The following is a 12,466-nucleotide window of genomic DNA, read 5'->3' on the forward strand; positions in this document are numbered from 1 at the left end:
AGAGAGGTTTGAGAAAGTCAGACAAAAAAAGTAGAGAAAACAATTAAAAGACGAGGAACAAAAAAAGAAAGACCGAATAGGCTTATTATCATAATCCATCTATTTAGATCTTTAATCGACTTATTACCTTATTGTAATTATAGTTATTCAAGTTATAATATTTCATTATAAGATGTATATGTAAACACATCTTAAATCAATCAGAGTCGAACAGCGAAATATATTTTTATTGGAATATACCAATATATATGATTGTTTCTCACTTAATATATACAACTTGTCTTAATAAACTAGGTGATGATATTGACATTTTATACTTTTAGATACCAATTTTCAATTTTACTATCATTTAGAACAATTCGAACATATGGAAATAAATCAGATGGTGCATTTAGATTTTCGTATTGACAATAAGGTTACAAAAGGATCATGTGATTGCCAAAAAATTTCTTTTATAGAGAAAATAATGTTCTAAGGGTCGTCTTGGTTTATTGTTCCGATGAAATATGTTTCTTTTGATTGAATGTTGTGTAATTTGACAATATAATATTAGATTTTTCATGTTAATTTGGTATTAGGACATTTGTGTTAGATTTCTTATATTCTTGTTTGGGTTTTATGACTCGTAAATGTCAAGTATTAGTAATTAAGGATCAAGTCTAAAAACATCTAGATTTTCAATTATTTGTTGGAGTTTATAACAATATATATTTATTAGTATTATTGCAAACTCTAAACAAAATTATACTATCGTTTTTGGTTGTTGAAATAGAAAGTAAAATGACAAAGCCGATCCTGAGGATATAAATATCCTCAGATGCTCAGGACGAGTCAAAGAAAAATGACCCCTATTGTTATTATAAGTTTTTTATTTTTAAATAAATGTATATAAAATATATAATAATAAAACTTAAGTCATGTGCAGCTGTCCACTTTGTCCCCTCAACTCCCCGTATAGAATGATACACCCCACTCCCGAGTTCAAGTTAAGGAGAGAAAAGCAAAGAAATGAGTGGAAGTGAGAGGAAAGTAAGAGAAACTGGTGCTCCGAGTTTCATTAAAGGAATGAAGTGGAAGGAAATGAAAGGATCATTTTTTCTTCTAAATTTTCTTTCAATTTGGAAGGATTTGGAAAGAAGGAACAAAATGTTTAACTTTTTTTTATTTCTTTCCAACTCGAGAGCACAAAAAATAAATTTCTTTTCCTTTCTTTTATTTCTTTCCTTTATTTATTTTTTTCTTTTCTTTGCTACAACTCGGAAGCCAAAGTAAGATATAATTTGAGTTCATACAAAATAATTATTATCTATTTATTTACCCAAATCGCATAAAAGAAAATTCAATAGTCATTTACCATTTACCAACTATAAAATCATGTTTTAATGTTTTTACCATATACTATGAAATGTTAGCCGATTGTTTAGAAGGTCACACTGCCACAAGCAGCATCGATAGAGAGCTCACCCAGTGCCCCGCAACAAATGGCTACGGCGGCGTTGTCGCCGGCGACGGTTTCTCTCCGCCTTAAACCTCTCTCCTCCACCGTTCGCTTCTTGTCCTTGTACCAACACCACCAACCAAAACCTACAAAACTGAAATACCAAATTATCCTCGCTCCCCTTCATCACCCGCCACTACCCCAAGCCCACTTCAACTACTTAAACAACTCCACAACTCACCGTCGATGCTTTTCAACCGTCGTATCCGCCACTGTGTCACCCGGAGAGGTCGTAGAGAAGTCCAAAACCGAATCTATCGAGGAACGAGTTGGGGAGTTTCGTAAACGGCTGAGAATTGTTGATATAAAAGGAGGGGAAAGCGAGGGTGTTGATAGATTAGGTCAAACGCTAACAGTTAGGGGCTGGGTTAGAACCCTTCGTATTCAGAGCAGTGTTACATTCATTGAGGTAATTGATATCATATATCCGTTCATAATGGCTTATGAATTGATGATTTATTCGTCTATTTTGAGTAAACACTCTGTATCTCCCATCTCAATATCTTTTTTACTGAATTTGTTTAATTGTAAGCAATAAGTGATATTGGAAGAGTTCATTCCAGCATTTTACTACCTCTATATGTTATGAATTCAAACCTATTACTTTTACAATGCAAATTTGATGTGTTTTTTTGTTGCAAATTCTAACACTTATATTGTCCTGTTTGTACTACATGTTATAAAGATGATATCCATAATGAGGTTTTACATTCATCTCAGGTGAATGATGGTTCATGTCTATCAAACATGCAGTGTGTGATTGACTCAGATGCTGAAGGTTATGATCAGGTAACCCTAATTACACTTCGTTTCTTTTGAAATACATATACACATACATATCAAGTTTATTTCAAAGGGTATTCCAATGTTAAAATGACCTTTTGTTATCAAACCCTGTTTCTTTCTAAAACTATATTTGAGATAATATTACCTTTGTTTTGCTGATGTGATAAAAAAGAATAAATATTTTATTGTTCTTAATAGGTGGAGAGTGGTTTCATAGCAACTGGTGCAGCAGTTTGTGTACAAGGAGTTGTAGTACCTAGCCAAGGAAAGAAGCAAAAAATAGAGTTGAAGATTCACAAACTTGTTACAGTATAATTTTCACCTTTCAATGCATTTAAATTAAAACTTATTTAATTACATATTGGTACAACTTATGATTAACATTTGGAAGCCAACATTAAGGAACATATCAATAAATCTATTCTACATCACTTGTAAAATGTTTATCATCTAATTTATTTTTATACATTTGTAGGTTGGAAAGAGTGATCCATCATTTCCTATTCAAAAGAAAAAAGTCACAAGAGAATTTTTAAGAAGCAAGGCGCATCTTCGCCCTAGGACAAATACTTTTGGTGCAGTATGTTTTTATATATATACACACACACACACAGTTACATATAGACAAATACATGTATTTACATTTTGCTAATTTGATATTCCTTTTGAATTTAGGTATCTAGGGTTAGGAATGCTTTGGCTTATGCTACACATAAATTCTTTCAAGAAAATGGATTTGTTTGGATTGCAAGTCCTATTATTACAGCTGCAGATTGTGAAGGTGCTGGTGAACAATTTTGTGTAACCACATTGGTATGTAGGCTTCTTTTAATTTCTTATAAAATTCAATCATACTTCCATTTTGTTTTTTTTTTTTTACAATTTTGTCCTTGATCTTTTATGTTGTGTTACCAGATACCAAGCTCGAAAGAAGCCATTGATTCTCCAGCCAGTTCCATCCCCAAAACAGAAAATGGCTTAATCGATTGGTCACAAGTGAGCAAATGACCATTTTGCCCTCATGCGCCATTGCTCTCTATGGGCTTTATATAAATTACATTATATTATTTTTGGATTTTAAATTTTATATGTTTCAATAATTGCATTTTGATTTCACAGGATTTTTTTGGAAAGCCTGCATTCTTGACAGTTTCTGGTCAACTCAATGCTGAAACATATGCAACTGCTCTTTCTGATGTATACTTTTTTCCTTCATTTGCTATTTAAACTTAAAAGAATCATTCAAAACATGACATATTATTTTATTACTTTTTAATAATATTTATACCATATTTCAGGTGTATACATTCGGTCCTACTTTTCGGGCAGAAAATTCCAACACTTCTAGACACTTGGCAGAATTTTGGGTCTTCTCTCATTATAGAACTAAATAACTAAACAACAAGCTTTTGTGATTTTTTTTTTTAAATTTTAAATTTTTAGTTTTTATTTCTATGAAGATGATTGAGCCTGAGCTTGCATTTGCGGACCTGAATGATGACATGGCATGTGCCACTGCCTATCTCCAGTATGTCGTATGTTACTTTATCCACCCTTTATAGATACTAAATTACCTTGTTACCCCTCCTGAAAAAAATGTTCCACTTTATACTTTTATAGTTCATGTCTTAAAAATTGGTATGAACTTTTTGACAATTTAGGTGAAACATGTTCTTGAAAATTGCAAAGAAGATATGGATTTCTTCAACAATTGGATTGAGAAAGGAATCATCGATCGTCTAAGTGTATGATTTTTTTTTTTTTTGGTTTAATTCATAATCATCATTCATCCATCTACAAAATTACTGTATTGCCCCTGTGTAATTCTTGATTTTGTTCCACCAGGATGTGGTTGAGAAGAGGTTTGTGAGATTGACTTACACAGATGCAGTTGAATTGCTTCTAAAATCAAAGAAGAAATTTGAGTTTCAGGTATTTTTATTTTCTTATTAAGGATGCATAAATATTAATAAACAAATGAATGAAAGTAGGTTGCTATTTTGTATAATAGGTGAAATGGGGATGTGATTTGCAAAGCGAGCATGAACGTTACATAACCGAAGAGGCTTTCAATGGATGCCCTGTTATTATCACTGATTACCCAAAGGCATCATCTTTTTTCCTTTATTACCCTTTTGCAAATATGAAAATAATAATAATAATAATTTTTTTTAATTAACAGGATATTAAGGCATTCTACATGCGCCAAAATGATGATGGCAAGACTGTTGCAGCTATGGATTTACTTGTCCCACGGGTAATAATTATTTATTATTCTTTCTTTAGAGAAGTTTATAATTACTTATATTTAAAATACAAATGTTATTGTTTGATATGATGATAATAATAATAATATTTGTTTTTTGTTGGTAGGTTGGTGAGCTTATTGGTGGAAGTCAAAGGGAAGAACGCCTTGATTATTTGGAAAATCGTTTGGATGAAATGAATCTGAATAAGGAGAGTTTTTGGTGGTATCTTGATCTTCGGCGTTATGGTACAGGTTAGTTGCATAAATTGCTAAAAATAATTTTTTCTATATATTTTTTTTATTATTATTTAGTGGTTTTGTTGTATTTCAGTTCCACATGCGGGTTTTGGGTTGGGTTTTGAGAGGCTTGTGCAATTTGCAACTGGAATCGACAACATTCGAGATACAATACCTTTCCCTCGAGCACCTGGCTCAGCTGAATTTTAATATTTAATTTTTTTTTTTACAATCAATACTTGTACCTTATGCTTTGCCATATGTACATGCATGATTACATAATCATGTTCTTACGATTGATTTTATTTTGATTAATAAGATGATGAGAAAACTAATTACTATAAAATATGTTTCTAGTGTTTAAATTCTATCACATTATTTGAACATTCAATACAAAATCTTTGGACCCACACGTAAACTATACATTTATAATAAGCATTAAGCAACAAGAATCTATCTCTATACAATTGATTATCAAAAAAGAATGAATTCAATTTTGTTCTAGAGTTGAACCTCATGAAGATCCTCACTCATAAACCCATCACCATTATTCCCCCGATTCCTCTGATTACAAAACCGTTGATCCATACTTCCTCCCCATGAAACCGTTCTTCGTGAACACGTGTTACTAGGAAACACAGGCATTCCCATTCCCCCTTTTCCCAAATCATCCATGCTTCCAAATCTTTGCATTGATTGATAAGTTGGTGTTTGGAATGGAGGCGAATCGTTAATTTCATCAACACTTGTGGTTTTTTGTTGCGTGTTATTACCATGAAATGAGTTGGATTGTTGGGATGAAGGTACTGGAACGAAGAATTTAGGGTTTGATTTCGTGACGGGTTTTAAAGAAGTAGTGGGTGGTGATTGGAACGACTTTGTTGGGTTTCCACCACCTTGGTTGAATGTGTCCACGTATCTACATAAACAAAATCAAAAATTCAAATATTACTTTTTAACTGAAATGATGACGTGGCAGTGTTGAGTGTCGACTCACCTTGCACGTACACCCATTCTTCCACGTGCAGAAAATTGACCTGAGGAGGCGGGGATCGGCGGGATGCCGGAGCTGTGTCCCACGGTGGTGGTTCCGGTGGAAAATTCCAAGCCGCCATTGCTGAGAGACCCTTCATTCTTGGCGGTGGTTTTGGGTGTTCCGTTTTGGAATGCCGCCGTGGTTGGTGGTGGTGCAAGTGCCGCTTCTTCTGCTGGCGGATCAACACCTTCCTCCACCCATCTTTTTAGTTTGTCATCGTAATAAAACTTGTTTGTCTCGCCTAATTTCGCCTGAAATATATAAAAAAAATTTAATGCAGAATCATAAATAAAAAAAAAAAATTAATAATATATAAATATAATAATAATAATAATAATAATACCTGTTTGTCTTGACGAGGTTTTAGAACTAAACTGAAAGTCTTTTGGAAAAGTTGTGACCCAAATCCAAATCGACCAAATCTTGAAGTAAATGATGAATTAGTTTGTGAATCCGTAGGGTTTTCTTTTGATGAATCAACCTGATCCTACATAAATTAATTAATTTGTTTATTATAAATATTTGTAAAATTAATTTGAATAAATAAATAATTAATAATGACAACCTGGCGGGGAGAGCGACCAAAGTCAGGCTCAGAAACACTTCTATTATGCATGATTCTTCTGTTGTTTCCTTCTTCAGATTCCATGGATGCAGATGGAACTAATGATGACATGGCCATGGTGGACTGACTGGCAGACACCCGAGGTTGATGATTATGATTATGATGATGTGGATGAGTATGGTGCTCATTTTGTGCAGTGGGGCCCGATGTTGATGGGACAGGTGGCGGGAGTCCTCCCACTACACGGTGTGCTGTGCTGTCAAAAAGGTTGAGCAGTTTTCCAACTAATTTACCCGGAGCCAAGTTTGTAGAGAACCCACCCTGGTAAAAACAAAAATAATTAACCATGAAGTTACGTGACAAGGGTAAAATAGTCATTTTACCTGTTGGTGGGTTTTTATGCGATCTTCTAAGGATGAAACCATATGTCTCCATGTTTCTGCTTCTGGGGCTCGCCCAGTTTTTAAAGATTTTGATATCACTTGACAATACCTGAAAAAAAAAATCTTTTAAGGAAAATGAATAAGGAAACAATATTGTATTTTTTTTTTGTATGCGTACTTTAATGAGTCAGATACTCTTCCTACTTCAGCCAACATATTGGCATATATAAGCTTATATGGTTGAAATGGTATCAAGGTAAACTGAGAGTTCCCCAAAAGCTTTGAATATTCATACACCTCTGTCCTCTGTCCACATTCACAATATTTGTTATTGCTCTAATAAAAAAAGTAAATATAATAATAATGACAAGTGGGGCCCACCTGAATGGCTTCTGGACAGGCATATGTTCTTGGATGCTTCCAGTGATCCGCACCAATGAGACACAGTCTAGCACTGTCTGAATACGCCTCAAAGTTTGCTTCAGCAACTAAGTAGCAAATGTGTGCAGCAATAATCTGAATCATTTGTTATATTACATATAATCACAACCTCATAACCAAACACAAATATTGTTTTTTTTTTTTTTAATTACTTAAAATGGAACTTACATTACTTGTTTCCTTCCATAAACAATCTCCAAGATGAATAAGCACCAATTCATCATCTTTGGTCCTGTTAGCAGTAATCATAGCCAAATTTTCTTCCCAATCATCAATCATAGCATTAGCACCAAGTTGAGACTACACAAAACAACAAACTCAGCAGCTTGGATACTTTTTGTCTTTTTGTCTTTTTGAATTTCAAATATAATGATATTATTATTATTGTTATTACCTGTGACATATTTACAGCAGCAACAGTGGCACTATCTGTTGTAGAGTCAGTTGAAAATACATCTGCAGGTTGACCAGCAATAAGTAGACATAATGTCCTTAAAGGTGACCCTGCTACTAGCTGATGAACACCCATCTTCCTTACACAATCCACATAGAACTGCAATACACAAAATTTTAAAACATCTTTTTGCTTCCCTTCAGTGTGTGTGTGTGTGTGAGAGAGAGAAAGACCTGATCACCAAGTTGTGCTGCAAGAACTAAGGCAATCCCCCATAATTGACCCTCTTGTGCACGTTGAAGAGCCTCTATCTTTCTACCATAAACCAGAAGAGTTTGGACTTCAGCAGCAGTTGCCTAAGAAATTAAAGAGAAATCAATAAAAAAAAATGTTTTTTTTTAAATGTCAAGAAATGAAATAAGGTGAATACCCGAATTTGTCCTTCTGGTGGCAACTGTTGCAAGCAGTTAGCGAAAGCACCATAATCGCCATATTGAGAAGTGTCTTTCTTTGCAGATGCAAATAGTCTAGCAACCGCTACATCCGGGGCGTCGTTTTCCTGTTAAATTACGAAAATACCCTTGTTTGTTATTTGGTAAAACTGAAAAGTTTTCAGTGAAAACAATTAAAAGATGAAAGTTTTACCTTTGATGTAGTGTCGGTGCCAAAAGGAGAACGTAATTTCCCGTAATGTTGTGAAGCTATTTTGAGTAAAGAAAGTAGAAGCTTTAAAACTTGATCTTTTTTATAATCCATGTCAGCAAGAGGGTGTGACTGTGTGATTCTCTCATCAATCCATCTATTCAGCTCTTTACCACCAACATTTCCACCAGCAAGTGGACCAGGGAATGATTGGCGGCAAAGAGTGTGAAAGTAACCACATATGCGGGTCCCACCGGTTGCCATGTCACCACCTCCGGTCACAATTTCAGCCATGTTAAGAACAGAAATTGGCCCACCACTTGTATCCTTCATCACAATCAACTTCCCACCAAAACCAAAAGTAACCAAGGCATGAGGAGGTTGACCTGCAGATGACCTATTAGAGCCATAAGATCCATGATGTGAGTAGGTCAATTGGTTTTGACTTCCATACCCCTTGCCAGCATTCATCATCTCACTTTGCTCCATTGTTGTTGATTGATTGAAGTTCCCATAATCATAACACTGTTGTTGTTGTTGTTGTTGTTGTTGTTGTTGTTGTTGATGATTGACATTGTTATTATCTACAGGAAAATTAGAGCTATACTGATTTTGTACATGTTGGTATCCAGTTGAACCTTGTTGTTCATTTCCATAATAACTATTACTTGATGAAATATGATCACCTTGGTTTACAGTGTTGGTGGTTGCTTGAGAATTATATGAATCCAAACAACGCCATTCTTGAAGATTCATGTCATAATACCAACCTGGATATTGAGGATCAAAATACATATGTGAAGGGTACCCGTTGTTTCCTTGTGATTGACTCTCATTAGTTTGACTAGTTTGTGAAACTGGACTCCAACTTGTTACACTTTCATTCATCCCTTTATCTGCTACCAAAGATTGGGAAGCTTGGTAATCAGAAGCAGAACTCAAAGTATCAACCGCTTGTGTGTTTGTTGTTGGATCATAGCTTTGATCAACTTGATACCATTGTCCAGAATTGGTGTCATACTTCCATCCTGGATAAAGATTCTCCCAATATTCACTCGTGTTAAGATCTTGATTATCTGTAGTTTGTCCCCCGGATGTTGTATACAACTGCCCTTCTTGATATTGATGTGAATAATCATTACTTGAATTCACTTCATTGTGAATCAAGTTGCCTCCTTTTGACTGGTGAACGGAATTATCTCCAAATTCTGTGAAGAAGTCAGAGTATGATCCAAATGAATTACTAGTGTTGTGTAGAGGATCAGTAGTGAAAGCACTCCACTGCACCTCTGTTGAATCAAATCGTTCCTCCATTCGAATTGCATTATTTGGTTCTTCATTTACAGAATTAAATGCAAAGGAAGAAGATGACACTAATGACTGACCAGGATCCACTCGATTGCTGGCTAATTCATCTATGAGACCTGAACTAATCGTGGAAGAAGCTTTATCATCTTCTATAACTACTTTCTCTGATTCTTTGAGTGCATTTCTGCCATTATTGATGCTTGAATTAGCTTTAGCCTTATTAGAATCATTCACGGTTGAAGATGATGAAGTGGCCTTAAAATGATCATCAACATCATCGACCAATTTATCAAAGAAATCTTCATCAGTGTCCTCCATCTGTAATGGAGGATTAGAAACAAGCCCTAGATAGCTTCTCGCGATCTCAAGATCAAATCATCCATTGCAGCAAAATCCGAGCTGATAACATTATATATACACATAAACGCCTCTAATCAATCTACGAAATTCCTGAATTATTATACATCAGATAGAGAAATGCGAGAGATAGGTCTAGGGTTTTACGGATCCCTAACCAATGGATCACACAAACACATATTGGCAGCAAAAAATTACCTTTGAACACTCTTAATCCATCAATATGAAGCGCATCGAATTTCAAAAATGATCATGAAGCAATTAATCTAGGGATCAAGACGCTAATCCGAAGGAAATCACAATACATTGAGAAATCTACATGTATAGAGAAGAAACAAGAGACATACCCAGAATTTCGCACCAGAGAACTAACAACCGATTAATTGCTTATTTATGTAGCGAAGTTTAGTCATTTTCCCGGTTTACACAATTATTATTTTTCTTTTTTGAAAATAGAAAAAACTTCGTAAATTGTTCTTATGCTATTTTGAAATTAGTACTAAATTCAAAAAATCTTATAGATAATTGGTCAAAACATTTAACAAATGATCATTATTTTAGCTGAGGCCGTCATTTTTTTGATTGTTAATAGAAGGGTATTTTTGTCACTTCACAAAACATGAACAAGTTTTTTGTTATTTAAAAAAAAAAATTAAAAAAATGTAATTATTTAATGTATAAATGGTCTCACCTTTGACCTCTCTTTCTCTCTCATACACATACTTATAATTCTTTATTTTATTCCAATTCGACCTCTTTTTCTCTCTCATACACACACCTGCAATTTTTTATTTTATCCCAATCACCCGTTAACAAAATTGTATCTTCCTTTGGATTTCACAAGAAGACAATTCTTTATTTCAACTTTCCAGATAATTGATTTACTATGAATAAGAACAAAAATGAAACCCATATATACACAGTAAGGGATGCATACACACATGAGTTTAACTGATGAACAATGGTCAGACCAACAGTTCCATTTCAACTGATGAACGATGGTGGCGGTGATATAACTTGTTTTCAAGGTCCGATTTCAAGATTTCAAGTTCTGATTTCAGAGAAACTTGTAAACCAAGATGATAAATATACAGATGATGAACACTCATACCTTTTGAACATGGATTTCCTTGGTTTTCAAGGTCCAATTTCAAGGTTTTCATGTCCGATTTTTTTGAGGAAGAAGATGGTTCTTAATTGTTGGAGGTTTGTGTTTTCTATTTTCATGTGTTCCCCACATTTGTTGTGTGCTACAATTGACCAATAAGAATTTAGTAAAAATTTAATTATTATTTAATCAAATATAGATAAATATTAAATGATATCCATAATTGTATGTATATTAAATGATATCTATAATTATAATTCTTTTTTTATGGAAACTAATTAAATTCAGTATTAATGTCAGCAATAATATTCTTTCAGAATAAATTCACATTTAGGTTTTTATGTATGAGTTCTTGTTTTGTTTCATGACTCACTCACTCAAAATACAACAAAGTTTCCTGAAACATGAAGAACGATAGTGTATTTGTAACACCTATAAAAATCATGCCAAAATTAATTTTTTTTAAACATTCAAAACCAATAATTATTACAAAACTTGTTTTCAAAATAGTTTAGTGTCAGAGTATCCCAGAATCAAATCATGAAAACATAAAGAGGTGTACGATCACGTCTTCACCTTCCTGTGATCATCAGAAGTACATGAAACAAAATCAACAACTGTAAGCCCGAAGCGTAGTAAGTTTCCCCAAAATACCAATGTCATACAATCATAATCATATAATATAAACAAACAACATGCATAATGAGCCATCAGCCTGACTGGACCGCCTCGTAGGGCATCAATCTATCTGGACAACTCTTCGAGCCTTTGGCACGTCTGGACCGCCTCTCAGGGCCTTCAGCCTATTCGGATCGCTCGTTGGGCCTTCAACCTGACTAGTTTTCCCTCCCAGGTCTGCAGTTTATCTGGTCTGCCTAGGGTATGTTGGCCTTCAGCACAAAGAAGGTCCGCCTCAACCCAACCCCCAAATCAAATAATCATGTGCACATAAATATCAAACACTAGCATATATAACATTCAAACCGATCTAACAGATTACTAATCATAACAACATCTTATAACCAGGATACATACTGTGACATCCCCAATTTCACGGCCAGAAAAGACCGATTTGTTTATGCTTTGTTTTATAAATCAGAGTAATCTTTCAAAGAAAACGGTAGTTGAATTTGTTCCCAAAACAAGATATGATAATAACTTATCAAAACATTTCTCAAAGAGAATGGATTTTCATTTAATAATAAAACCTCGGGATGTCATGTTCCGATACAGACATATAAGCATAAACAAAACTTACATTTAATTATACTAATGATTTATATCTCCTTTAAATCTCTCTGTGAAATATGTCTTCGTATCGATACCTGTGATACAAAGAAAACTGAGTGGGTCAGGCTTGGGAGCCTGGTGAGCATATAGGGTTTTCATCCCACAATGTTATATCATATATTTATATAAATAAAACATTCAAACTTGTACAATTTCACCATATAAAGGCGATT

The 12,466-nt window shown here is 34.2% G+C and overlaps 2 protein-coding genes across 3 annotated transcripts; one reads left to right on the plus strand and one right to left on the minus strand.

Annotated features, from left to right (window-relative positions):
- Positions 1-1,391: 1,391 nt before the first annotated feature.
- Positions 1,392-5,115, plus strand: LOC111903989 (asparagine--tRNA ligase, chloroplastic/mitochondrial). Its single transcript, XM_023899769.3, has 15 exons — positions 1,392-1,907; positions 2,219-2,287; positions 2,483-2,593; positions 2,760-2,864; positions 2,960-3,097; positions 3,200-3,280; positions 3,404-3,481; positions 3,583-3,651; positions 3,745-3,819; positions 3,946-4,029; positions 4,130-4,216; positions 4,296-4,391; positions 4,467-4,541; positions 4,658-4,784; positions 4,864-5,115. Exons 1-15 carry the CDS (start codon positions 1,482-1,484, stop codon positions 4,977-4,979), a joined length of 1,737 nt encoding a protein of 578 aa, XP_023755537.1. The 5' UTR covers positions 1,392-1,481; the 3' UTR covers positions 4,980-5,115.
- LOC111903961 (protein transport protein SEC16B homolog) lies at positions 5,105-10,321 on the minus strand. Of its 2 annotated transcripts, none has more exons than XM_023899759.3 (12): positions 8,234-10,321; positions 8,019-8,147; positions 7,822-7,944; positions 7,589-7,747; positions 7,363-7,494; positions 7,135-7,269; positions 6,932-7,059; positions 6,754-6,862; positions 6,371-6,691; positions 6,149-6,286; positions 5,767-6,056; positions 5,105-5,688 (listed from the first exon to the last, which is right to left on the minus strand). In XM_023899759.3, exons 1-12 carry the CDS (start codon positions 9,854-9,856, stop codon positions 5,271-5,273), a joined length of 3,705 nt encoding a protein of 1,234 aa, XP_023755527.1. In that variant the 5' UTR covers positions 9,857-10,321; the 3' UTR covers positions 5,105-5,270. The 2 variants fall into 2 exon arrangements, with proteins under 2 accessions (XP_023755527.1, XP_023755508.1); XM_023899740.3 differs by having other exon boundaries at positions 6,149-6,292; positions 8,234-10,320.
- Between the last annotated feature and the right edge of the window lie 2,145 nt (positions 10,322-12,466).

This window comes from Lactuca sativa, chromosome 6, assembly GCF_002870075.4.
Source record: "Lactuca sativa cultivar Salinas chromosome 6, Lsat_Salinas_v11, whole genome shotgun sequence".
Lineage (NCBI taxonomy): Eukaryota > Viridiplantae > Streptophyta > Magnoliopsida > Asterales > Asteraceae > Lactuca > Lactuca sativa.